The following is a 26869-nucleotide window of genomic DNA, read 5'->3' on the forward strand; positions in this document are numbered from 1 at the left end:
CAATAATTTAATTATAATTTATTATCTTGCCCATAGATTCATTTATAAATTCTTCCACTTACAATAAAATTCTTTGATGCCTAATAAGCTAAATATTGAACATCTTGTTCAAACTTGATTACATGAATTAAATAATATTTTAAACTAATTTATGATGGTATCTTGTAACCAACTGAATTTTGATACATATTTACTTAAACTACCAAGATTATAAACCATTCAAATGCATTTTTGTTGCTATTAATAAAATGCAATAAATACAAAAGGCAGATATTGGGATATGTTTTTGTTGTTTTAACATATGATACATATATAACAAACAAGAATATCTTTAGACAAATCTTGGCCATATTTTTCCAAATTTTTTGCTATTCTGTAAATGCTGGAGTAAATATTGATCAAACAAAGGTTGTTTTAACAAAATTCTACTTTTGTGGTCAACATTTGACTACATATCTTGGCGACCTTCTATAATAGTGATTCTTGACTTGAATATGAGCCTCCAAAGTTTTGAATCAAATAAACTCGCTATTATTATTATTATTATTATTATTATTATTATTATTATTATCATTATTATCATTATTATTATTATTGCAGATTTTGTATGTTTGTAATCAAACCTCAAAATACTACTTAAAAGGAATACAGTGTTAAATAAGGCATCATTATCTTTATGTATCTATGTAGCTAAGTATAATGGTTGGGTTATTTAACTTTGATCATTTAAAATAAGTACTTGAAGGTTTAACATACAAACATAAAATCTTCATTAAATTAAGTATTTTTCTTTTGAAAATAATATAAAATATCAGTTCTCATACAGTTCATACATTTTTTTAATGCACGAGTTTGATTTTGTTTTTATGTATTAGATATGTTATTCTAAGTAAATTTATATAACTAATAAAAGTTATTTTTGATTTCTTTTACAGATCTAACAAAAATGGACATACCAAAATATGTAATACTATTTGTTATACACAGATGCTTCTGTGTAGACCTCACTTACTATGTAGAAGAAGGAAGGGTCCCAAGAACTTTGGTTGGCGACATTGCTCTTGATTTACAATTGATGGACAGAGAAACAACTCAAAGTGACAACTTAATTACATTTAATATATTACAACAGAGCGTCAATGGAAACTTCTTTCATGTTTCAAAGAACACAGGAAAATTGTATACAAGTAAGATGTTAGATGCTGAATCTATGTGCAAACGAGAGAGAGAATGTTTTCAAATGATAGATGTAGCAATACGTAAAGGAACATCTTTTATTAAACTATTAGAAGTCAAAGTGATCATACAAGATATCAATGATCATCAGCCAGAGTTTCCTAACAAACAAGTCAGTATAGAATTTTCTGAAGATGATAGAAAAGGTGCTAAACGATCAATACCTAATGCTGTTGATAAAGATGTTGGTATCATAAATTCTCAGATTACTTATCAACTAAAGAAAAATAAAGATGAACCTTTCTCTTTAGCTGTTTTAGAAAGAGTAGACGGTACATCTGATCTCAGCATATTATTAAAAGAAAGACTAGACAGAGAACTTAAAGACTCTTACATGATCCAAGTGGTTGCCAACGATCAAGGATCTCCTCATAGACAAAGTATTTTGGATATTCATATCACTGTTATGGATGTAAACGATAACATTCCTGTATTCTCTCAGAAATCTTACAATATATCAGTGAATAATGAACATGAAAGAAATATACCTGTCATTATTGTGTCAGCAAACGATTTAGATTCAGGAGAAAATGGACGAATTACTTATCATTTGAGCACAAAAACATCTGACACAGCAAAGCTGCATTTCATGCTAAATAAAAATAATGGGGAAATATTCCTGCGGAAAAAATTTTCTTTAGGACAAGAATTACTACACAAGTTATATATTGAAGCAATAGACGGAGGCAATCCACCATTGAATTCACTTGCAATGGTTTTAATAAATATAATCAACCAACAGAATAACCCTCCAATAATAGACACCAATTTTGTTTTTAGATCTACAGCAAACACAACTGTAATTGCTGAGGATATTGAAGTTGGCAGTTTCATTGGCTATGTGAAAGTAACTGATCATGATGCAGGACAGAATGGAGTAATTAAATGTGATCTACATCATGATAAATTCCAACTTCAGAGTTTAAGCTTAAAAAGGTATAAGATAATTCTGAAAAATCCAGTGGATAGAGAGATAGAGGATCATCATAAAATAATCATCAAATGTTATGACCAAGGATCTCCACCACTTCATGCAGAAAAAGTATTCTCCATCAATGTAACGGATATAAATGATGTGCGGCCCCAATTTTTCAAAGAAATATACAGATTTAAAATTGATGAAAATCAAAAGTCAAAAATCCAAGTTGGTTTCATTAATGCCACAGATCCAGACCTCGGTCCTGGTGGTAGACTAACTTATTCTCTACGAACAAACAATAAAGAATTTCTACCATTCCAAATTACGGAAGATGAATTAATTTCCACCATTAGTTCATTAGATCATGAATTTCAAAATATTTATAGGTTTCAAGTTTTTGTTAAAGACAATGGAATACCGTCATTAAATAATTCTGTGAATGTTATTGTTGAGGTCAATGATGAAAATGATAACACACCATATTTTACATTTCCTAGTATTAATCCTTTCACAATGGATATAGTCTATTATCCACAACATACTAAAAACATTACAGTTCTTAAAGCTGCAGATAGTGATAGTAGAGAAAATGCTTTTCTTAAATATGGAATTTCTTCTGGCAATAATAAACAATTGTTTATGATCAACCCTTACTCTGGTCTTTTATCTTTTACACGTGCGGTTACTCATCAAGATGCTGGTACATATGACTTAGAGTTCACAGTCAAGGATAGTGGTACTCCCGCTTTATCAGCAACAACTACAATTTATTTGACCTTGACTGTAAGCAATAAGACAATTGAAATCTTAAATGCTGTACATATAAAAAATGATGTCAAAATACACCTAAACTTAGTTGTAATAATTACATTGGTAGCTGTAACTGTGTCAGTTATTATTACTGCTTCAACATCAATATGCATTCTACGTTATTGTCATCGGAGACATATTCCACAAGAAGAAATAACTACACCTCATAGATGTGTGAGTGAACAAAGACACTTAATATGTCCCTCCTACCATACAAGTTCTTGCACTGATGTTCCTGGAACAGTGCTAGAACAAGAGAAAAAGAACAGTCATTTCACAGAATCAAGAAGAATACCTCATTTTGGGGAGGAATTCGGAGGTGGACAAAGAAGTTCGCCACTAAAACCAAGGACATCAACAGAGTTCACACATCAGGTATGTTTAATATTTTTCTAATAACATACAGAATGAAGAAAATAAAAGTTCTAATAAATGTGATTAGAGCTTCTGCACACAAAACAGAATACTATTACAAAAGTGTATATTGGTACAGTGTTTAAAGCTTCTTGACAAAATAAAGTACCTCTATTTTCTGATAAAATTCCAAATTGAATGAGTTCTTTTTTTTGTTGTTGTATAGCTTAATATTCAAGAGAATTTCTGTTAAAATTGTAGATGATAAAATATGTATGCAAATAATATTTATTGGATTTATTGGACTGATTTACAATCAAGCATCCAACATAGTTTTGAAAGTTGAAACATATACCAATACTATAATGCTTATTTCGTGAATTTCAAATATTTCCAAACTAAAATTATTAAGATAAATTACTTTCTCTACTGATAAAATTAAGTCATTGGTGAATTAATATATTAAAAATAATTCCTTTTATTTTACTTTTTATTTAAAAGAAGCAATTATAATTATACATATTGCACAAATAAATATAGATAAAAACACAAAATATAATTGTACATGATACACAAGTAAATATAGATAAAACACAAAATATAATTGTACATGATGCACAAATAAATATAAATAAAAACAAAATGGCGATATAAGATTAGTCTTAACAATAGGAACATATATGCATATGTGGCTATGTATTTTCATTTCTTCATACAAAAATTAGTGAATAAAACCCATGTCTTTTTCTCATCTCCAGATGAAATCATTTCATGCAGTAAAAGAAAACATGAAAGCAAATAGCAAGTCAAACAATTCATCACACTACCTCTTGAAATTAATTAATTTGGAAAAAAAACTCCACTATTATAAAAATTCAACTGCGGGTGTTGTTTTTGTTTGGCTCATCAGAAATATAATTTATATGTAAAAATTAAATTATCGATGTAATTCTATGATTTTATATGAATATTTTTGTAATATATATATATATATATATATATATATATATATATATAGATAGATAGATAGATAGATAGATATATAGATATATATGGATATATATATATATATAGAGAGAGAGAGAAAGAAAAAAGAAAAAGAGAGAGTGATTATATGCGCAAGGGCAGATCAAAAGTTTACAGAATTTTCAATTTATTTTACATAAACAAACATACATATATATATATATATATATATATATATATATATATATATATATATATATATGAGTTTATTTCTTAATATCGTTGCCAATCAGGTCAATGCACTTCTCAAGTTGATGTTTCCAGGTTCTAAGACCATCTTTGAAGAATTCTAGAGGAAGTTTTCAGAACCAAGTTTCCCTTTCAGATATGTAATAAAAGTGTCCTTTAACTCCATTATAGTAAACTTCTGTAATTGTTGTGTGATTTCCTAGATAATCTATTAGTATCACATATCTGATTTCAGAAAACCGTGACCGTCACTTTTTAAATTGACTTTTCAGATTTGAACTTGATAAGTCCTGAAGATCCACATGGGAACCATAGCTTTGACTGTTTTATGGATTTGGACCATGCTAGTAAATTTAAGTTTCATATTTGGTTATAATTTTTGCCAGAAACTACTCTTTATCTGCTTCAATTTGGTACAATACTGTTAAGGCGATCACTTTAAAGTTTCTGTTGATCATCATGCTTTTGAAACCTTTCATGCTGAAAGCTTGCTTAGTTCAAAATTATCATGAAGAATTGAATTCGTCGAACCATACGAAATGTCTACAAATGTAGAGTGTAGATTGCTATTATTTGTCAATCTCCTTCAATACAAATTTTCAGCAATCTTAATGTTTTTGTCACTTTTGGAGGTTCTAGGTCTTCCCAAGCAATGAGTGTCTCTTCTTTCTTTGAATTGCTGAATCCACTTGTAGACAGTAGCTTTTTGGGGGTTTTTTTTTGAAGCACAAGTTCCATAAACTTTTTTCAAATCCTCAGCGATCTGTATTCCCTTCCATTCGAGTTTTACCAGAAATTTGATATTCAACCTAATCTCAAAATATTTGTTTTGGAACGTCGAAAAATAGCTTTTCTTTTAGAGAGTTTGAACAATACAGAGGCTTGCATGAAACTCATCGTAGGTAACTAAAATTAAGGTAAACACCAGTGAACAGTTCAAACATGTTTTAACTTGTTTAAACTTGATAGTTTTACTGATGTTAAAAATTCTGCAATTTTTTTATCCACCCTCATATATAAAGGAATGTATTCTTATAGATGAGCGTACATATAATGAACTGTGTGTATGTATAGCTCCCTTTTTACACTTCTCTCTCTATATATATATCTACATGGATACATACACACACACATTATATATATATATATATATATATATATATATATATATATATATATATATATATATATATATATGAAAGTGAAATTGTCTGTCTGTGTTTGTATGTGTGCGTTTGTGTGTGTACATTTGCCTACCAAACTACTCTGTCAATTTTCAGTCTACACTCAAGATTTGACAAAAGGGATATTGAGATTTGGGAAAATCATTTTAATCGGTTTTCAGCCAGAAATTTGTCTGTCGAGAGGTCAAAGTTCAACGATTTGACCTTTAAAAATTCTACCAAACTCATTCGTCAAGTTTGGGTCTAAACATTTGAAATTTTAGATGTAGGTTACTTGAACATGGATCAAACTTTTTAATTTGATTTGAGCCCAAAACAATAAATGTTAAAGGGTCAAAATTGGGGTCAAAGTTTAAAAACATTTCACCTCTGCGGTCTCTAGCAAATTACTTAGCCACTTTTTGGTCTAAACATTTGAAATTTTACATAAAGTGTATTCAGACATAGGGCAAGCTTTTTAATCGGTTTTTGACCGCCAAGGAGTCAAAGTTCAAAAGATTTTACCTTTGCGGTCTCTAGGAAACTATTCAGCTAATTTTAGGTCAAAACATTTGAAATTTTACATAAAGAGTATTAGGACATGCAGCAAGCCTTTTAATCAGTTTTTCGGCGAAAATTTGGCTGCCAAGAGGTCAAATTTGAAAGAGTTGACCTTTGCAGACTCTACCAAACTCCTCCGCCAATTTTGAGTCTAAACACTTGAAATTCTAGATATAGGTTACCTGGACATGAGTCAAACGTTTTAATATATATATATACATATGCACATAAAGCTATGAACAGTATATAGGCAAAGCCGGACTGAACTGCTAAAACATCGCGAAAACTCATGACTCACACTGTAGCCGCCGATAGCGTAGTGGTTAGGAGCTTTGACTGTCGTACAGACGGTCGGGTTTCAAGTTGAGGTTTGAGATAGTTGCCTGTTTAGCCGCACTGATGAGCTGTGAAACAGCGAAACAGTACTGTATGTGATGACTATATATATATATATAGAGAGAGAAAGAAATAAAAAGGAACAAACCGTATTATGTGTTCATCAACGTTTCGTCTTTATTTCGAGACTTCCTCTGGATGAATGAGATTAAGAAAAGTTGATGAACACATAATACAGTTTGTTCCTTTTTATTTCTCTATTTTGTCAGAATACTATTTCCATTATTTTTATCATATATATATATATATATATATATATATATATATATATACATATATACACTAGCAAAAGTACCCGTCGTTGACTGGGTTCAAAAACAGCCTACAGCCTACAGAAAATGGACTTTGATTTATGAAAGTATGATAGGTTATGAAAAGGAAGGGATGTAATAAGATAGCTTCGAATTTGGGGGTATCAAAACCAAAGCAAAATATAATGAAAGTAAAAATAAAATAGATAAACCCCATAATTTATTATACCATACCTGTTCACACTGAAACACTTATCACAATATTCTGTGGATCTATATTAAAAAACCTTGTTAAACTTTATGGCATATTTCCATTCTATGGAGGTCAGGTGCGAACGAACACCCCGTAATTTCATTATACCATATTTCTACAAACTGAAACATAATTATCAAAGTATACTTACGCAGATAGATATGAAAAGTCTTTATTAAAGTTTGTGCCTATTTCCAATCTATGGAGGCCAGGCGCGAATGCAGACCCCACAATTTTATTATACCATCTCTATTTAAGTTAAAACATACATATCAAAGTATTCTTATGTACATCTATATCAAAAACCCTTGTAAACGTTTTTTTTTTAAATTTTTAAATTTTTTATTTCCATACTTTTTGGACCAGGCGCGAATGCAGACCCCACAATTTTAATGAACCACCGTTCTGCCAGATCAAACATACCCATTCCTGTATCTAGATACATCTTCTATCATTATATGTAATTAGTTTTTTAATATAGTCCACCATATAGGAGCCTATTCGTGACCAGACACACACACACACACACATTCAGCTTTATATTATATATATACCGCCTTTTCTACACCTCCTTTCTCACATAAGAGATATTGCCAGTCTTCTCTACTACATCATTATTTCCATGGTAGGTGATCGACAGAGCTCCAATATCTACCCCCTCCCATAAAACATTCATAGCAAGAACCTGTCTTCTTATAACCATTGCAAAGAACTTTCCTTCCTCCTCTATGTACTTAAAATCAAACAGTTTTCATGAAGAGAGTTTCTTTCCAAGAACTTCCCATCCATAAAAAATATTACAAGGGGTGTGTATATATATATATATGTGTATATATATATATATATATATATATATATATATATATATATATATATATATATATATATATAAGTGAACGTGTCTGTGTATCTGTCTGTGTATGTGTCTGTGTACATTTCCCTACACATTAACTCTGTCAATTTTTAGTCTACAGACTCGAAATTTGATATACAGGGTACTGAGATTGGGGAAAATAGATGTGATCAGTTTTCGGCCAGAACTTTGGCTGTTAAGTGGTCAAAGTTCAATGATTTGACCTTTGAGAACTCTACCAAACTCCTCCGACAATTTTGTGTCTAGACACTTGAAACTTTAGATATAGGTTCCTTGGACATGGATCTAACTTAATAACTTGATTTGAGCCCAAAACAATAAATGTTAAGGGGTCATAATAGGAGTCAAAGTTTAAAAAATTTATCCTTTTTTTTTTTTTTTTTGGCTCAGCATACACCTCCAAACACCCGGGCAACGCCGGCCGGTTGAGATAATTAATCAGAGTCGGACTGAGGAATTGGAAAAATTTGAGCTTAATTACTGATTCCAAAAACATTTAAAATTTAATTTTCCATTGCTGGTACTAATGATAAATATTTATCATTTTTAAACTAGAAGTAAAACTAAGATCTATATATCATTATAACATCAAAATATGATGAACATTTATTTTATTTGCGTAGAAAAATGACACAAATATTGGAAGTTTGCATAAATTCGCAAGGTAACTTTTAGAAGAATGTAGTTTATGTACATACATAGGCCCAAAAAATGTTTAAAAATTAAATAAACATTTTTTGTCAAGAAAAACACTGTTAAACATCACTGTTACTTAAATCAAAAGTAAAATATAAAAAATGTTTAATTTAATATTTTTAATTTATTTATTTTATGCTGTTGTACTTTTATCTGGTGTTTTGTCAGGTAGATTTTTTTTCCGGTCCCTCAATCAGCATTGGCAAATATTGCAGGGGCCAAAAGGTGTGAAAAAAGAACTTTATACATTTTCACAAGCTCCTTTTGAGTTGAATTAGTTATAAATGAATTTGTGAATTTTCACGCCTCTGTATGAAACAACCTTTGATTATTTAGTACTTACTTAAACTTAGATATGCCTGCTTTAAAGTGATCCATCTTAGTTTGAAGTTAGCTCCCTCTCACCTCCCATGTTTGTATATTGATTGTAAAATACATTTCTAAATATAATAATAGGTCATTTGCATGGCTATAGAAGACAATAAAATCAAGGATTGCTAATAAAAATGATTCTTGATTAATGATATTATGAAAACAGCTTGGTGCTTTATTTATTACATTTCTCTTTCATTGACAAAATACACATGAAAGATAATGAAAATTTGCCAACATTAAAATGTAAATGTATTTTTAAAAAACTATTTTAAAATATTTAAACTGTCTTTTATAAATTAAAACACCAATTACTGACGCTTTTAAAAAATTTAAAAATTGATTTTCTTCCATATATAAGCTTCAATGCATATTTGTGGAAACTAAATAGATTATTTTACTATATAAAATCTCATAAGTATTATTTCAGATTAACATCCTCAACTAACTCACTCCTCCAAACTAAAATAATATTCTACCGTTTTAAGTGATTAGCATTTCAGCCTGGCGTTGCCCGGGTGTTTGGAGGTGTGTGTTGAGCAAAAAAAAAAAAGAAGGTGGTAGTAGGAAGGCAGGCTCAAACCCGTACCACGAAGGAGGAAATGAACGGGAAAAAACATAACATCTTTGCTGTTACGACGACCACCAAACCGGAAGTGACGTGGGTTTAAATTAAGGATAGACAATTGAAAAGAGGGGATGACTTTCGAAAAAAAAGCGACCCCTCCCTGTTGAAAAGTGCCCAGTTAAGGGTGAAGAAATTAATGTTTTTAGCCAAGTTTTCGGTATTTGTCGTCTGAAGGGTCGAGCTTCAAAACATTACTGACCTTGTGAAAATTCGCTGCCTCTGTCAAAAGTTTTAGGCAGACATGCAAACATACATACATACATTTATATATTGATAGCTCAAATTTTCGACCCAAACCGATTAAAAAACTTGCCCTATCTCTGAATACCTTTTATGTAAAATTTCAAATGTTTAGACCAGAAATTGTCTGAATAATTTGGTAGAGATGAAGCGGTCAATTTTTTTTTAATTTTGACTCCTATTATGACCCTTAACATTTATTGTTTTAGGCTCAAATCAAGTTATCAAGTTAGATCCATGTCAAGGAACCTATATCTAAAATTGGCAGAGGAGTTTGGTCGAGTTCTTAAAGGTCAAATCGTTGAACTTTGACCCCTTACCAGCGAAATTTTTGGCCGAAAACGAATTGCAAAGATTTTCCCAAATCTCAGCATCCTGTATATCAAATTTTGAGTCTGTAGACTGAAAATTGACAGAGTTAATGCGTAGGGAAATGTACACAGACAGACAGACACACAGACACGCAGACAGACAGACACGTTCATTTTTATTGATATATAGTTACATTTGAACCCTGAAAAACTTGATGGGAAGGGAAAATATAAATTATTTATGAATTTAAAGTGGGGAATTTGCTTCACATATTAATTTAACGTAAAATGAGCTCCCATTTCAAAGATATTTTAGTATTTTGAAGCAGTTAACCAAAAATTGTTATTTTTTCTGAAAGATAAATTCTGTGTGTTTATTTTTGGAGGGTGTGGTCTACTTTATTAAGCAATTGAGTATAGTTTTACAACCTTGCCAGTCGGACTTAAGGTTAGTAGAAAACAAATTTAGTAAAGAGCCCTAAAAAGTTAAAATGGCCTGGAAATGATAATCATTTTATGTTAAATTTATGTATAAAACTTATCTCCCAGTATGAATTCTATAATCATTTTTTTTCTTTCCAATTTTTTCAAAGTGTTCACACATAATCACCTAAAAAAATTAATTTTGTGGGATGTTTTCGGTAAGGGTGTTAATCTACAAATTTGCCATTATTGCTGTTAGTAGTAGTAGTAGTAGTAGTAGTAGTAGTAGTATCTTGTTTATCTTTATACATTAAAACAAATCAATCTATTCCATTTATGTTATGTTGACAGTAGAAATAACCGACCAAATCTTTATAATTATGGTAAAAATAGGAATATTCTTTCATAGAAGGACGTACAGAATAGTTAACAATGCATCCCCGCCTCGTTGTTCTCATGTTAAGAAATTATTTCTGAATAGTAGCAATCTAATTGAGAAACTTATTCTTAAGATGGGGACGGAGGGTTTTTTTTAACTTTTCTATTCCAATCGTTAACTATTTTCAATTGTTTATGAAAACATTCAAAGAGCATTTTGTTAACTAACGACAAACTAATGTACAAATGAACACATATCCAAGGAAATGACAGAAACACTAGAGGATGACCTCCAATCTGTAGTAGAATGGGGACAAAAATGGATGGTCACATTCAATGCTGCTAAGACTAAGCTTGTTTCCTTCAACAACTACAAGAAACCTTCTCTGTCACCAATAGCAATGGCCAAGAACACATTGCCTGAAAGTACTTCTTTTAAACTCCTCGGCCTAATGTTTACAGGGAATATGAACTGGAATAGATACATTGAGAGCATTGCCAAGGCTGCTGCAAGGAAGGTTGGCTCCCTCTACCGTGCTAGAAAACTACTTACGCCTGACAGTATCCTATACCTCTATAAGGCCACCATTCGCCCATATATGGAGTACTGTTGTCACATCTGGGCTGGTGCATCTGCTGCTTGTCTCTCGCTCCTGGACAGGGTTCAAAAGAGAGTCGCCAACCTGATAGGTCCTGAACTGTCATCTAGGCTTCAGTCTCAGTCCCATCGACGAGATGTTGCATCGCTCTGCCTGTTCTACAAATACTTTAATGGTGAATGCTCTGACGAACTGCAAACACTTGTACCTCCCCGACGTAACTACCCCCGACAAACCCGACAAGCTACTAAGTCTCATTCCTTTACAGTAGAGATCCCTAGGTGCAAGAAAGCCTTTTACTCCAATAGTTTCTTCCCCAGAACTGCGGGTCTTTGGAACTCCCTTCCGGGATTCTGCTTTCCCAACTGCACTGATATGCAGAAGTTCAAGTGTAATGTTAACAAACATCTTTCTACTCATCTCCCTTCATAATGACCCCCGCTAATTAAATCCCTGATAGTAGCCCCCTGCTTCAAAGTGGCACTGTGCCTTGTTTGGAGTGAAAATTGAATTTTTAAAAAAAAAAAAAAGTTGGCTTTGTTTTAAAAGAGAAATAAATCTTTAGTTGCTTCACTATTTTCAATCAATTACAAGGAAAACGTTTTAGAAAAATATTTAGAAAGATATACTCCTTTAATATACGACCCCCTCTCCCAAGTGTATTTTTTATGTTTTGCCAAAATATATGCAGACATTACATGAGTATTTTAGGTCGTTCAGCCATATGCAGTGGAAATAAAAACTTTTTGTAAGGATATATTTAGTGATAATGTTTATGATATTCAATCGACATGGTGATTTCAATTCTTTGATTCAACTTTGCACTCCAAAATAAATCTAAAACGGCAATAGTTAACAAAATAGAACAGAAAATTATTTTAGTTCCCACGTGTCAAGGTAAAGTTATATTTGCTAATTTGACAGTTCTGGTGAGCACCAAAACCTCTAAATCAAAGAGCTTAACACCTATTGGCTGATGGAAATAAATAGCCAAATGATAATAAACCCAACGAATCTGAAAGATTGGTTAGCTAGAGAAAGCACTACTCAGATATAAAAACAGTCACAAAAAAAAGTTCCCATACTTATCATAAATATACTTTCATACTATATGTGTGGAAGTATTAATTAAGCTTTACTAACAATATGTTCAAGGCTGTTGTAGCTCAATATAAAAAATAAGAATGCACGTTATATACGACAACAGTATGTTATTAGAAATTTTGTTAAAAGTAAAAAAAAAACTTTTTAAAAAGTAAAGTTTATGATAAGTAACAAGTTAGTATTGATTTGTTGTTGTGTTAATAAATTTATTGAAATATATTATATTTATCAACTATAGCAATAAAAATGTAAAATAGTCCATATTCTTTAAGCATACTTTGATTTGAATGCTACTGGGTTGCTATACAGATTGCTGACTTTCATTACTCAATTACTCATTTTTTACTGTTTATTTGATCTCAGTGATAATAGTTATTCATAAAAAATCAATTAAGATATTTGTAGTAGATTATTATACAAATATTTCATTCTTGGACCTCTATAAAACAAGTTTATCTGGTTAACATATTTTTCTCTAACAACTGCAACCAATAATACATACATGTTTACCATTGGGAAGAAGCTTTACATGTCTCTTCACAGTGACTTGGTTCGTAATATATCATAGTCTACATTGCACTGTTGATTTTATAAAATTATTTTTTATATATAATGGCTTGAATTAAAGTATCATGCTTCAATTGTACTCTTAACGGAAACATTCACTTTGGACACGCTCCTATTGTTGATTTTATATGCCTGGCCTTACTGCTTGTGCAGTGATAATGACTTGAATTTAAGTTTACAATGCAAAAAGTCAAATATCATGGTTCAGTTGTGCTCTAAACAAAAATATTTCGAACGTGCCTGTGTCATATCAAAGAACTTACTGTTGATTTTATATGTCGGGTCTTTTGGCTTGTGTGGTAATAAAACTTCTCAAATTTGCTTGTGATGTTAGGCTATGTAAGGTGTTAACTTTGGTCAAAATCGCCTGTTCCTTCTTTTATCAGATATTTTTTTTATTATCGATACTTTTCGAAGACATTTTAAAAACACTGCCAGGCACATAAAGTACCTTCATGTGAAATTTCATAAAAAGCGGATATGCCGTTTTCGAATCTGTAGGGAACAAATTCCCATACACACACAGACAAAGTTCCTTATATATATATATATATATATATATATATATATATATATATATATATATATACTGTTTTAACAAAAACCAAGATTTCAAGAAATGGGTTGATAGCAACAAAAAGTGTATTTCATTGTTAGTTACAATTGTTTCAAGACCATTTTGACAAATTCAAACAATAATTTATTTAATAACTCTGTTCTTGTGAAAATTTTCAAACGACATATTGTTTGAATTTATCGAAATGGTCTTGCAACAATTGTAACTAACAATGAAATACACTTTTTGTTGCTATCAATCCATTTCTTGAAGTCTTGGTTTCGTTAAAACAGTATATGAATGCTCAATTATGAAATATGATAATTTTGTAGCTTACTTTTTAAGTCATCTCTCCTTTTTGGCTTAAATTTATTGGTATATAAACAATTACTGAATTATATTAACACAGTATAATTCGGAATACTACAAATTTATATATATATATATATATATAAAAGTCATCCACATATAGTACTGTTTCCTTGTATCACACCTCATCAGTGCGGCGAGACTAGCACCTGTCCCCAGCCGTGGATCGAACCTACAACCATCGCATTGACAGTCGGCAGCTCTAACCACAGGACTAAGAATCGGTACTCATAAATGGTTCATCAAATGTCTATTAGATACTCGTAAACATCTGCCCAATGCTTAACAGTGCTCTAGCTGATAGTTTGTTGTAAACAAACAGACAAATATTTATTTGTGTGTGTGTGTGTGATAATTCTATGAAAGCATCTCATAGGCCTAAAAGTCAAAAATAATATTTAATATATAATTTGATAGATATAAAACTTGGGTGTAATCAAACTTCAACTTAGTATATATCAGGATATCACAGGCAACAGTATAGTAAAAAAACTAAGGAGTATTTTTTGTATTTACTGTCTGTGTTTTAAATTTATAACTATCTAGATTACTAAACTATAAAATGTAAATAGCAATTAACTATAGACATAGAATAAGCTTTACTTTATGATAAATCTATACATAAAAATAAATAAAAATAACTAAGCATCTAAAATAGCAATGGATAACAAAATAACTAGAACAGAAAATATTTCAATCATGCTTGTGTTAAATATGATCATCGGTCAATTACACACACACACACACACACACACACACACACACACACACACACACACAGATAAAAAAGGAACAAACCAAGTTATGTGTTCATCAAAGTTTCGTTTTTATTGCGAGACTTCCTCTGGATGAATGAAATTAAGAAAACAAAACACCAGTACAAATATTTGAAAATATATTTTTTATGTAATGAAATGTATGACCTTGTTCCATTTCAAAAACGAGAAAAAGTCATTGGAAATTCAAAAAAAGGAGGGTGGTATAGCGTTGTGAAAGATAGTAAGATTTTTTTTTATTTTCTTTTATTATAACGTTAAATAGTCGTTAATATATTTAAGAAGATATGAAGCAATTCATATTCTTTTTGGAACAAATATGTATGTTATAATTCAAATATGGATGTGTAACTGAAATGAAATGAGCGTATTTTTGTTATGTAATTTAGTGACTGATTATATATATTACTTATTATAAGAGGTGTTTTCTATGGTGTGAGAGAGTTAATCTATGTCTAAAATTAAATTATGTTCTTTTATTAAGAGTTTAGTTATTAATGGCGATACGTTATAGAAACCTCCATGTTGTTTAATTGTGCTTGAATTTGCGATAAGCGCTGATTCAAGAAGTCTCGGTTGTGATTTATTTGAAATAAATTTAACTATTTTTGCTCGTTTGAAGTCAACAGTATGATTATGCAGCAATGAATGAAATAATAATGCATTCAGAGAATTGCTATTTCTTATATCTCTTTTATGTTCATTGAGCCTTTTCTCTAATCTACGTTGGGTTTCACCAACGCATATATGATGGCGATTTTGGCAAGGAACAGTGTATATGCCTGCATTGAAAATTGGTTTGTTTTGGAGATGTTTTGTTGTTTTTAATGTTTGTTTTATAGTTTGTGATGTGACTTATATGATTGGAATTCCTAGTTTGTTTAGTGTGTTGCAAATTATTGTGTTATTGGTGTGTGTAGGTAAAAGAAGATGTCTGTTTATAAGAGAAATGTTTTCTTAATTTCATTCATCCAAAGGAAGTCTCGCAGTAAAGACGAAATGTTGATGAACACATAACTTGGTTTGTTCCTTTTTTATCTCTCTATTTTGTTAGAATATTATTTCCAAGATTTTCATCATGTATACATATATAAATACACACACATATGCAGGCATATATGTGTGTACATGCAGACATATCTATCCAGTTAAGCGCTGTGCAGTTGCATGCAAGTACATGGCTCTTTAACCCAGCTTAAGTTCTATATGAACGTTCACATATGTGACACAACAGGCCATATTTACGTTTGTAGATTAAATCACAAATATGACAACTTAGCACTTGAAGTCGTGCTATTATAGCCTTCTCATAAAAGTATCGATCTTGTCTTTATGTAATTTAAAATGATTTGCAAATCTAGCTTTTTACAGAAGGAACTTATTACACAGTAAACTTCAGTTCCTGTTGTATATTCTCTGACACTATATTTTCATCCTACTTTCTATAATCTACATACATGCCACTCTAAAATCCTTACATCTTTCTCCAATGTTTTTCCTCCCTTGTGATTGGTCTTTCAATTGAACTTCCCGGTTATTAACATCCATCTTAAGTTGTTTTAAGTTGTTTTGAAGAGCATCCTTAAACCTTTTTCGTGATTTATGTTAGGGTCTTTCCGTATATATATATATATATATATATATATATATATATATATATATATATATATATATATATATATATATACGCATATACTACCAATACATACATATACATGGGAGCTTCCTTCACTCTTGACAAACTATGGATACCCACTGTAAGGGTGTTTGCACATGGAATTTTTGTGGCAAGAGTTGCACAATCTCCAACCACACCTCACCTGAGTCGGTGTTGCTAAATACCAGTGGTAAGTGGAGGTTCAGGAAAACTGAAAACAATATCGAGATCAGCGGAGAGCACAGACAGCGCCTTGAATTTCCAATTTTCAAATAGTCATTCATATGGTACTAGCCAGGCTCAACATTGCTTAACATCAGTGATCTGACGAGAACCGGTGTGTCAACATGATTATGCCATATATATATATATATATATATATATATATATATATATATATATATATAAATACACATGCACATATATACATACATGTAATCAATATCAATCTAAAATGATCACTGGTGCTACAAGATCAGGCTGTCAGAAGATATTGGCTTCCTGAGTCGAAATACACCTAACATTGACACTTTTTGTTTTTCTACTTCTTTTTGCAAAACTTAATTAAGTTTTGCAAACCCAAAAACAAAAACAACCCACCTTTTCCCCCCTTTTCCTTCTTACCATTTCTCTTTTCTCTTTCTATCTCCCCAATTTCCTGACTTTTTTTCTAACTTAAAATGTATCAAGCATTAATACTGTAACTCTTTTCCCTCTCCCATTGCAAAACTCATTCATGTTCTGTGAGGCAGGGAACAAAAACGATAAAATCCACTATGAATTAACCAAACCAAACACTACAAATTAGCGAGTGGATATACAAAGAGTTTGAAGAATAAAAACCTTCAACAAAATAACTGGATGCATTATGAATACTATTTCCAAAATAATTGGATTCGGTATTAAATAACCTGAAAAGGGTTGATATGCCGTAAAACAAAAGAACCAAACCAAACCAAACCAAAATGATTACTTTTCTTACTTGCTGGAAAGATGTTTCCTTTAAATGTAGTCAGTGTTTTCATTAACTTTGCTGTTATTTGAATAACTTAAAATTCTAATTCCCATAATTATGTAAAACTCTGATTTTAATCATGATACAGTTTTTCAAGACCAGATTTCTTACATAATCTTAATATTAATCACTAATTAATAATTTGAATAATGAGCATATTTAATAAACTGTAAACTTTGAATAATGAATTTCCATGAAGATATTATAATTGTATATTGTTTCCGATTTATGTTACATCTGAATCTTTTCAAAGCTAAAATACTATCTATTGTATTATAGAATTTACTCATGCATACGGTAGTCAGTGTCATAAATAATAGAACTATCTGAAATTTCTTTGAAGAATAGAATAACTCATTGCAAAAATCTTTAAATGATGTATTTTTTTTAAATATTTTTGCTTGAAGTGTTCTTTCTTTAAATCGTCACTTATTTTGTCTCTTTTAATATGATATAACTTGGTATAATTATGGTTTCACTTATGTGAATAATCAATATCTTCTTGATTTATCAGTCAAGTTATCATTGTCTTTGGTTCCTAGTATCTTTTCTAAAGATTTTCTATTAAATTCTTTATGGCATTTTTTATGTATCGTTTTTAAGTTAATTTTCTTTTCAGCAAAAATATTGGTCTGTCTATTATTAATTATAACAGTTTTCTTATTTTATTTTATTTTCCTTGCTACTTCATCACTTATTTCTTGAAATATTTTTTACAGCTTTGAAATTCCAAATAAGACTGTCAAAGTATTTTTCTTTACAACAAACATCCATTTTCTTCTCTATTACTTCATCAAGTCATCTCTTATTTTCGTTAGTTCTATTTTGTACTCTATACACTAATTCACTTTGCTTGTATAAAGCTCCATAAAATGTTCTTTATATTTGTCACATTTATATCTACCACATTTATTTTATAATTTCTTAATCATGATAATAAAGTTGTTCATCTCGGATGTATTCAGAAATACGTAATTTTAACTTGAATTTTTCTTTAAATCTCAATAAAGCTAACAACAAAAGATCACATAAAGTAACATCAAATATAGTGCTGAATACACTTAAAATACCTGAGAATTCACTGTATAATTAATGAGTTTACATTTCTGAATGATTTACATGATCATTCTTCTCTTAAAAGACACACTTCATTTCATTCAAAAATACATATTGAATTATACGTTCTCATAAAATATGTTTAAAATTTTTAATTTTAACAAATAAGTTAGAAATAATTGTAAATTTAACAACAACAACAATAATAATAATAATACAACCACATTATATGTAAAAAGATATTTCTTCAATTTTTAGTTTTTACAGAAATGTAATTTATCAATTTCAAGTGAAACATATTTATTAACTGTAAATGCTAAAAAAATAAATAACACATATACTTTTAAAAAAATTCAATAGAATATTTTAAATATATTTCCAACTTTTACTAAAGAATTTTTTAAAAATACGGCCAAAAGTTTTTATTTTCCAAAAGTCTTTAATACAAATAGAGTTCAACATTTTTCATTATCGAATGCATGTTGAAATACATTGAAAAGAACATGTTTTTATTCCATTTTAACCCCAAACAAGGCACAGTGCCACTTTGATGTAGGGGGCTACTATCGGGGAGATAAGTTGCAGAGATACTATGTAGGGAGTTGAGCAGCGAGATGTCTGTTCACATTACACTTGAACTTCTGCATGTCAGTACAGTTGGGAAAGCAGGAACCCAGAAGGGAGTTTCAAAGTCTAGCAGTTCTGGGGAAGAAACTATTAGAGTAGAGGGTTTTCTCACATCTAGGGATCTCTACTGTGTAGGGGTGGGATTTTGCTGCTTATCGGGTTTGTTAGGGGTATTTACACCGAAGGGGTACAAGGGCTTGTAGTTCGTTGGAGCATTCACCATTAAAATACTTGTAGAACAGGCAGATGGATGCAGCATTTCGTCGATAGTACAGAGGTTGAACCTTAAATGACAGTTTAGGACCTATGAGGTTGGCGACTCTTTTTTGAACCTGTCCAGGAGCGAGAGACTAGTAGCAGAAGCAGTAGCCATAATGTGACAATAATATTCCATACATAAGTGAATGGTCGCCTTGTAGAGATACAGGATACTTTCAGGCGTAAGTAGCTTTCTAGCACAGTAGAGAAAGCCCACCTTCTTTGCAGCGGTCTTGGCAATGCTCTTAATATATTTGTTCCAGCTCATGTTCCCTGTGAATGTTAAGCGAAGAAGTTTGAAAGAAGTACTTTCAGGTAATTTATCTTTAGTCATAGCTATTGGTGGTTGAGAAGGTTTGTTGTAATTATTAAAGGAAACAAGCTTTGTCTTGGCAGCATTGAATGTGACCATCCATTTTTGTCTCCATTACACTACAGATTGGAGGTCTTTCTCTAGTGTTTTTGCAATTTTTTAGATAATAATATACTACCTGAAAACTGCTCAAACTTCTCGGCTTACCATTCACAGGCAAGATGAATTGGAACAAATACATTGAAGACAGTTTTGCTGCAAAGAAGGTGGGCTCCCTCTGCTAGAAAATTATTCACACCTGACAGTATCTGATATCTTTATAAAACCATCATCGCCCTTGCGTGGGTATTCTTGCCGTATCTGGACTGATACATCTACTACTAGTCTCTCGCTCTTAAACAAGGTTAAAAAAGTTCTTCAACCTAATAGGTCTTGCACTATCAATAAAAACTCCAACTCCATCACCACAATATGGCATCCCTATTCCTGTTTTATAAGCATTTTAATGGACTATAATCTGATGAACTTACAGCACTTGTGCCCCCCTCGACATAAATACCGCTGACTAACCAAACAAGCAGCAAAATCCCACCTTTTTACAATAGAGATTCCTAGATGCCAGAAAGCTTTCTACTCTAATATTTTTCCCCCTAAACTGCTATACTTTGGAATTCTCTCCCAGTTTTCGCTTCCCAGATTATATTGATGCTGAAGTTTAAATGTGTTGTGAACAAATATCTCGCTCATTTACTTACATAGTTCCCAGTAGATATGGTCCCAAATAGTAGCCCCTTATGCCCAAGTGGGACTGTGCTTTGTTTAAGGTGAATATGAGTAAAAAAAAAAAAAAGAAACAAAAAGGAACCATACCATATATACCAACAGTTTTTCTTGATTATAAAGTACTTAGGTGAATAGATATTTTATATATTTTAAAAAAACTTCTTCCTTACAATAAATTTATAAATGCAAGCTGCTTATACTGCACTTACATTTCTTGTTCTCTGTCAGAGGAGGGGAAATACTTTATGACTGAAACAATTTTTAATTTTTATTCCTTTTTTCCATGTTAAAAAACGACCCTGGTGTCTAACTCTGTCCGGTGGAGAGGCATTGTAAATAGGAACTAAGTAGATTTTATTTTCATATGATGTATATTCAAGTTTAAACTGATTTCACAAATGCTGTGCTATTAAATATAGCATCAATATATAAAGTCGTTCATTTTTCTGTGATAAGCATTAACAAAATCAAATGATTACATTCTAATTATATTTAGTATATATAATTTTATTCGTTATTTTAACTTAAAATAAATTAACTCTTCTATAATTAAAAGATTTTATTTTAAAGTTATTATTTCGGCAAATTATGATTTTTAAATGGATTCGATTCTTGTAAAACGATAATGACAGTTTTATTAATTATTTCAAAATATTTTTTCTTTATTTAAGTGCCATTATTTCCTGTTTTCAGGTTTGAATGAACAGATCATTAAGATAAAAAATATTTCAAGAAATTTCCATTGATTATTGTATTTTTAATTTATTTATTTTTGCCTACAAACTCAACAATGTTATCAATAATATTCGTGAAAAATACAATGATACAATCGGTTATATATTTCACAAGAATCCTACCTTTCTTTTCTTTTACACACACAAAAAAGGAAATCTTACAAATCTATGATTGCTGCTACACCCAAGTGTCTTTCTTATCCACCAATATACATGCCCATTACTATATACAGAACACCCTTTCTTGCAAGCACTGAAAAAAAAATCAGGATTTAAGTTGTTTCTTCCTTTATATAGAATTTGTATTTCTTAATTTTCTTTTAAATCGATAAAAATTACAATATCAAAACATTAATTTAAAGTGATTTCAAACATCAAATTTTAATATAAATATTTGTGTGTGCACTGCAAATTTTAAAGATTGAAACTGATTATCTCAATAGTAAAAATAAATGAAAAAATATTCTTTGAAAAGAATATCATCTTATTCTCAGACAATTTTCATATCTCCCATGCCTACTATTTTTAAACTGCTTTACACTAAAAGCTTTGGAACCTGCGTACACGAGAGATATTTCAAAATCTCATGTAAATTTGTTTTTGCTTTTTTTATGACTTCTTTTGAATTTTCTATCATTATTAGGTTTTCTGTAAATTTGGTAGTTTACCGAGATATTATAACTGTAATTATAATTTTATACAATATCTTATATAAATTTAAGAAGAATACCGTTTATGACAAAGGATTACATTTGCAAGATATTCAAAGTATGTGCCTTTATTTAGTATAACCTTGAAAAATAACTCTTCCTGTAACATGGATTCAATTTAATAGAAAAGTGTAGCCATATACTTTATTATTGAGAGTTGTCTTAACTTTATATATAAAAAAATATGCTTTCTATAATGGAGCCCACAGAAAGAGATTCAATCTGAGTTTATTACAATTATCAATTTAAATAGAATGTTTGTTTTTTTTCATAATAATTTCTTTTAAACTGATGATTAATAAAGAACAATAGATTATGATTAAAGAAAACTAATTCTTATAAATTCCTCCTGTCAAATGTTCCATATGACCATTCCAGCTACAACTAGCAGGAATAGAAATGATGTACAACTCTGATCACATGATTTGTTACATATGTACTCATTTGCAATAACTAGAAATTATTTTGTCTCCATATGAACAGATGACTCATTAACATAGATCTGAAATGATTAAAACGTTTTTATTGTGGAATAAAGCCCTTTCTTCTAAGCCTCTGTCACATCAGTTAACCTGAAATATTTTATTGAACATTCCCTAAAACGTATCATTTCAAACTACGCACTAGTTGAGAGAAAGCTTAGTTATTCAAATGGTTTGTTCCAAATGGAACGAAACTAGCTAGCTTTTACAAAATTGATTTGAAACTATTTTGCTTACGATTGGTTTGTAGATTAATTTGTTTCATAGTGTGCATTTTGTAAACATTAGATTCTATTTAACCCACAGATAAGGGTCGTGATAGGTCGCGTCAGACTGAACATAGGAGTAGTGACAACTAAGGGGTGACTACACTATCGAAATCTCCTAAATTGGGTTCTAACTGTTGGATGCAATTTTGAGTCATACCCAGGACGTTTGGGAGGGGGTATGTTGATAGGGTTTAGAAATAGGGTAGACAAAAAAAAAAGAGAGATATGGCTGGTAAAGATGAATTTGTTCATTCCAGAATCTAAATCTTATTGTAAAAACGAACACTCCAGAAATTTTCAAGGAATTCAAAGTTTCTACATGATTTCAACTTCTACCTTCGTTTCCAAGGTGGATGTCAGCTCTGTCTGTCTGAATGTCCCCCCCCCTCAGGTATTATAAGTAATGACTGGTTCCTTCTTTATGATAAAAGAACTGAGAATCATCATCTCAAAAATATATGTGTTAAAGAAAGATAATGTTTATAGAAACACTCCCAGAACTGTCAAACTGTATAAATGTCAATGTCTCCTCTATCTATATATCAATCCCCTCTCAATGTCTATTACATGTCACCGTCTGTATTACATGCACCCTCTTTATATATACACGGTATATACCCTGTCTCTATCGCACTAATATGAACACTCTAAGACGAACACACAACAACAAATATATAATTCGCCATCTAATAAGTACAATATAACAAATGTACACCAGATAAGGGCAGGCGATCTTGTCTAAGCAACTTGTGACAAACTAACGGGCATCAACTTTCTCTCATCATTCACTCTACATTAGTTGGCATAATTGTGGGAAATATGCTATTTTTTTTTTAATACAATTATAATAACCAAAACCATACATCAACAAACACTTACACCCATATAGTATATTAAGTGGGTGAATTATTTTAGTGAAACCTTTTCTTTAACTTAACTCTAACTAACAGATCTTGATAGCAATTAATTCAGCATTGTGAATTTTAACCATTTAAATTAATTAAATTTGAATCAAATAATGAGAATATTTTTTACGTAATTTATTTGAATTTTCTTAAGGTTAAAAGGAAATTGCTGTGTTGGGGGGATGGGGGTTAAAGTTTCCCCCATGGATCTTTTTGATAATAATAATAATAATAATAATAATATATATATATATATATATATATATATATAGCATAATCACGTTAACATACTGGTTCTCGTCAGCTCGTCAAATCATCGAAGTTAAAATACTTTGAGCTTGGCTAGTATCAAATGGGTGACCATTTGGGAATTCTGAGCACTGTATGTGCTCTCCCCTTTTTTAAAAATTTTTTTTTATTACATTTTCACCCCAAACAAGGCACATTGCCACTTTGGTGTAGGGGGCTACTATCAGGAGCAACAACTACTGGGGTACTATGTAGGGATTTGGGCAGCAAGATGTCGGTTCACGTTGCACTTGAACTTCTGCACGTCAGTACAGTTGGAGAAGCAGAGACCTGGAATGGAATTCCAAAGTCTAGCAGTTCTGGGGAAGAAACTACTGGAGTAGAAAGATCTTTTACATCTAGGGATCTCTACAGTGTGGGGGTGGGATTTTGCAGCCTGTCGGGTCTGTCGAGGGTGTTCACGTTGTGGGGGCACAAGTGCTTGCAATTCGTCAGAGCATTCACCATTAAAATACTTGTAGAACAGGCAGAGGGATGCAACGTTTCGTCGATGGGACAGAGGCTGAAGCTTAGATGCCAGTTCAGGGCCTATCAGATTGGCGACTCTCTTTTGAACCTTGTCAAGGAGCGAGAGACTAGTAGCCGATGCACCAGCCCAAATATGACAGCAATACTCCATACATGGGCGAATGGTTGCCTTATAGAGGTACAGGATACTTTTGGGTGTTAGTAGTTTTCTAGCACGGTAGAGAGAGCCCACCTTCCTTGCAGCGGCCCTGGCAATGCTCTCGATGTAATTGTTCCAACTTATGTTTCCTGTGAACGTTAGGCCCAGGAACTTGAAAGACGTACTCTCAGATAAAGAGTCGTTGGCCATTGCTATAGGTGGTAGAGAAGGTTTCTTGTAATTATTGAATGAAACTTGGTGGCATTGAACGTGACCATCCATTTTTGTCCCCAATCCACTACAGATTGGAGGTCATCCTCTAGTGTTTCTGCCATTTCTTTAGATATGTGTTCATTTGTTTTCCTGTCGTGCCTGTTATAGAGTGCGGTGTCATCAGTATATATACCCATCTCAGAGGAAATTTTGCCGAGGAGGTCATTTATGAATATCAGGAACAGTAGAGATCCAAGGATAGACCCCTGGGGCACTCCCGCATTTATATCATATTGTTTAGATGTACGACCGTCGAGGACAACCTGGATTTTTCTCTTATCTAAGAAGGATTTAATTATGTTAAGTATTCTACCCAGTCTTTCTGAACCTCCACTTGCCACTAGTATTTAACAACAACGACTCAAGGGAGGGGGGGGGAGATTGTGCAAAATTTTTGTCACAAAAATTTTATGTGAAGGCACCCTTACAGTGGGTATCCATAGTCTGTCAAGACTAAAGGAAGCTACCACACACACACGCACACACACACACACACACACACACACACACACACACACATATGATTATTTATTTTATTATCGGTATTATTTTCTGTGGTGTAAGTAAGTTAATCTGTATCTAAATTTAAGTTCTGTTCTTTTAATATAAGTTTATTGATTAAAGAAAATAAATTGTAGAAGTCACCATGCTGTCTAATTATGTTTGAGTTTGCAATGAGCGCTGATTCAAGAAGTCTTTGCTGCGAATTTTAAATAAATAACTTAATTTCCTTTTTCATCTCTTTATTACTTTGGAATATTATTTTCATAATTTTCATCATGTGTGTGTGTGTGTGTGTGTGTGTGTGTGTGTGTGTGTGTGTGTGTGTGTGTGTGTGTGTGTGTGTAGAGGTGTGTATAAATTTAGGCATGTTTTTATATCTAAGTATTTATAAAAGTTAGAATGTGTGTGTGTGAGAACAATTCTCAACTAGACAGCATGCAAAAAAAAATCAGTGAAAGATTTTTTTTAAGAAGAGGAGATATAAGATAAAAACATGGCCCATTGAAAGTTTCCAGTAACATACATTGGGTAGATGCCATGAGTAAACGATAGGGGTCGCTGCTACAGCAATGAAATAAAAAGCCGACTGAGACAACATTGTCCCTTTGAAGCTGCTCTTGTCTAATGTTTGTCACTGATCGGTCAGTCAAATTGGATCTCAGTTTTTGTTTTATATTTATTTATTTATTTATTTTTGATGCAGAAATAGAGGTGATTGGGCTTTGATCATGTTGTTGCAATCATAGTATTCAAATTCGGCTGGGTGGATCACAGTGGGCCTTTTGTTGAATATGAAAGCCTCGTCACTCATGTTAAAAATAGAGTCATTAGTGAGTAGACTCATGGGCCAATCAAAATACCTTTGCAGGCTGGATCTAGCCTGTAGACTATAGGTTGTGAACTCTTGCTTTAGAGGTTTACTTAGTTCCTGAATTATTCTTGATATTGCATCTGTTTTATTTCTTTGATAAGAGGAATTTTATTGTAAATATATAGCTTAAAAGAATGGATCCGATCTGTGAAGATGGTTCACAGTATAAGCCTGTATACCTTTCTTAGATCTTTTTTTTTTTTACACGGGCATCACCACATTATCAAGGCCAAGAGGCCACTCGATGATAAGGGTTAAAGAGTGTACAGTAGAAATTGGACAATATAGTAATCAGTTCGGTAAATTTGTTAACTTATATGGAACGGCTCATCAAGAACTTGTTTACGTTAGACTTGAAGACAACCATGTTGTAGTCAGCCAGAAAGCAGGAAAACGGAAGACAATTCCACAGGCGTGCAGTTCTAAGAAAGAAGCTTTGTTCATG

At 31.5% G+C, this 26869-nt stretch overlaps 1 protein-coding gene across 2 annotated transcripts in view; it reads left to right on the forward strand.

Moving 5' to 3' along the window:
- LOC145242023 (protocadherin alpha-10-like) overlaps positions 1 to 26869 on the forward strand; it is a 38865-nt gene that overhangs the window by 3835 nt on the left and 8161 nt on the right. For both annotated transcript variants that reach the window (XM_080104916.1, XM_080104917.1), the window contains exon 2: positions 936 to 3340. In XM_080104916.1, coding sequence (XP_079961042.1) covers positions 936 to 3340 — 2405 coding nt within the window. The remainder of the gene's footprint in view (positions 1 to 935; positions 3341 to 26869) is intronic.

Source organism: Euprymna scolopes, chromosome 21 (genome assembly GCF_053919585.1).
Source record: "Euprymna scolopes isolate OS-2025 chromosome 21, ASM5391958v1, whole genome shotgun sequence".
Lineage (NCBI taxonomy): Eukaryota > Metazoa > Mollusca > Cephalopoda > Sepiida > Sepiolidae > Euprymna > Euprymna scolopes.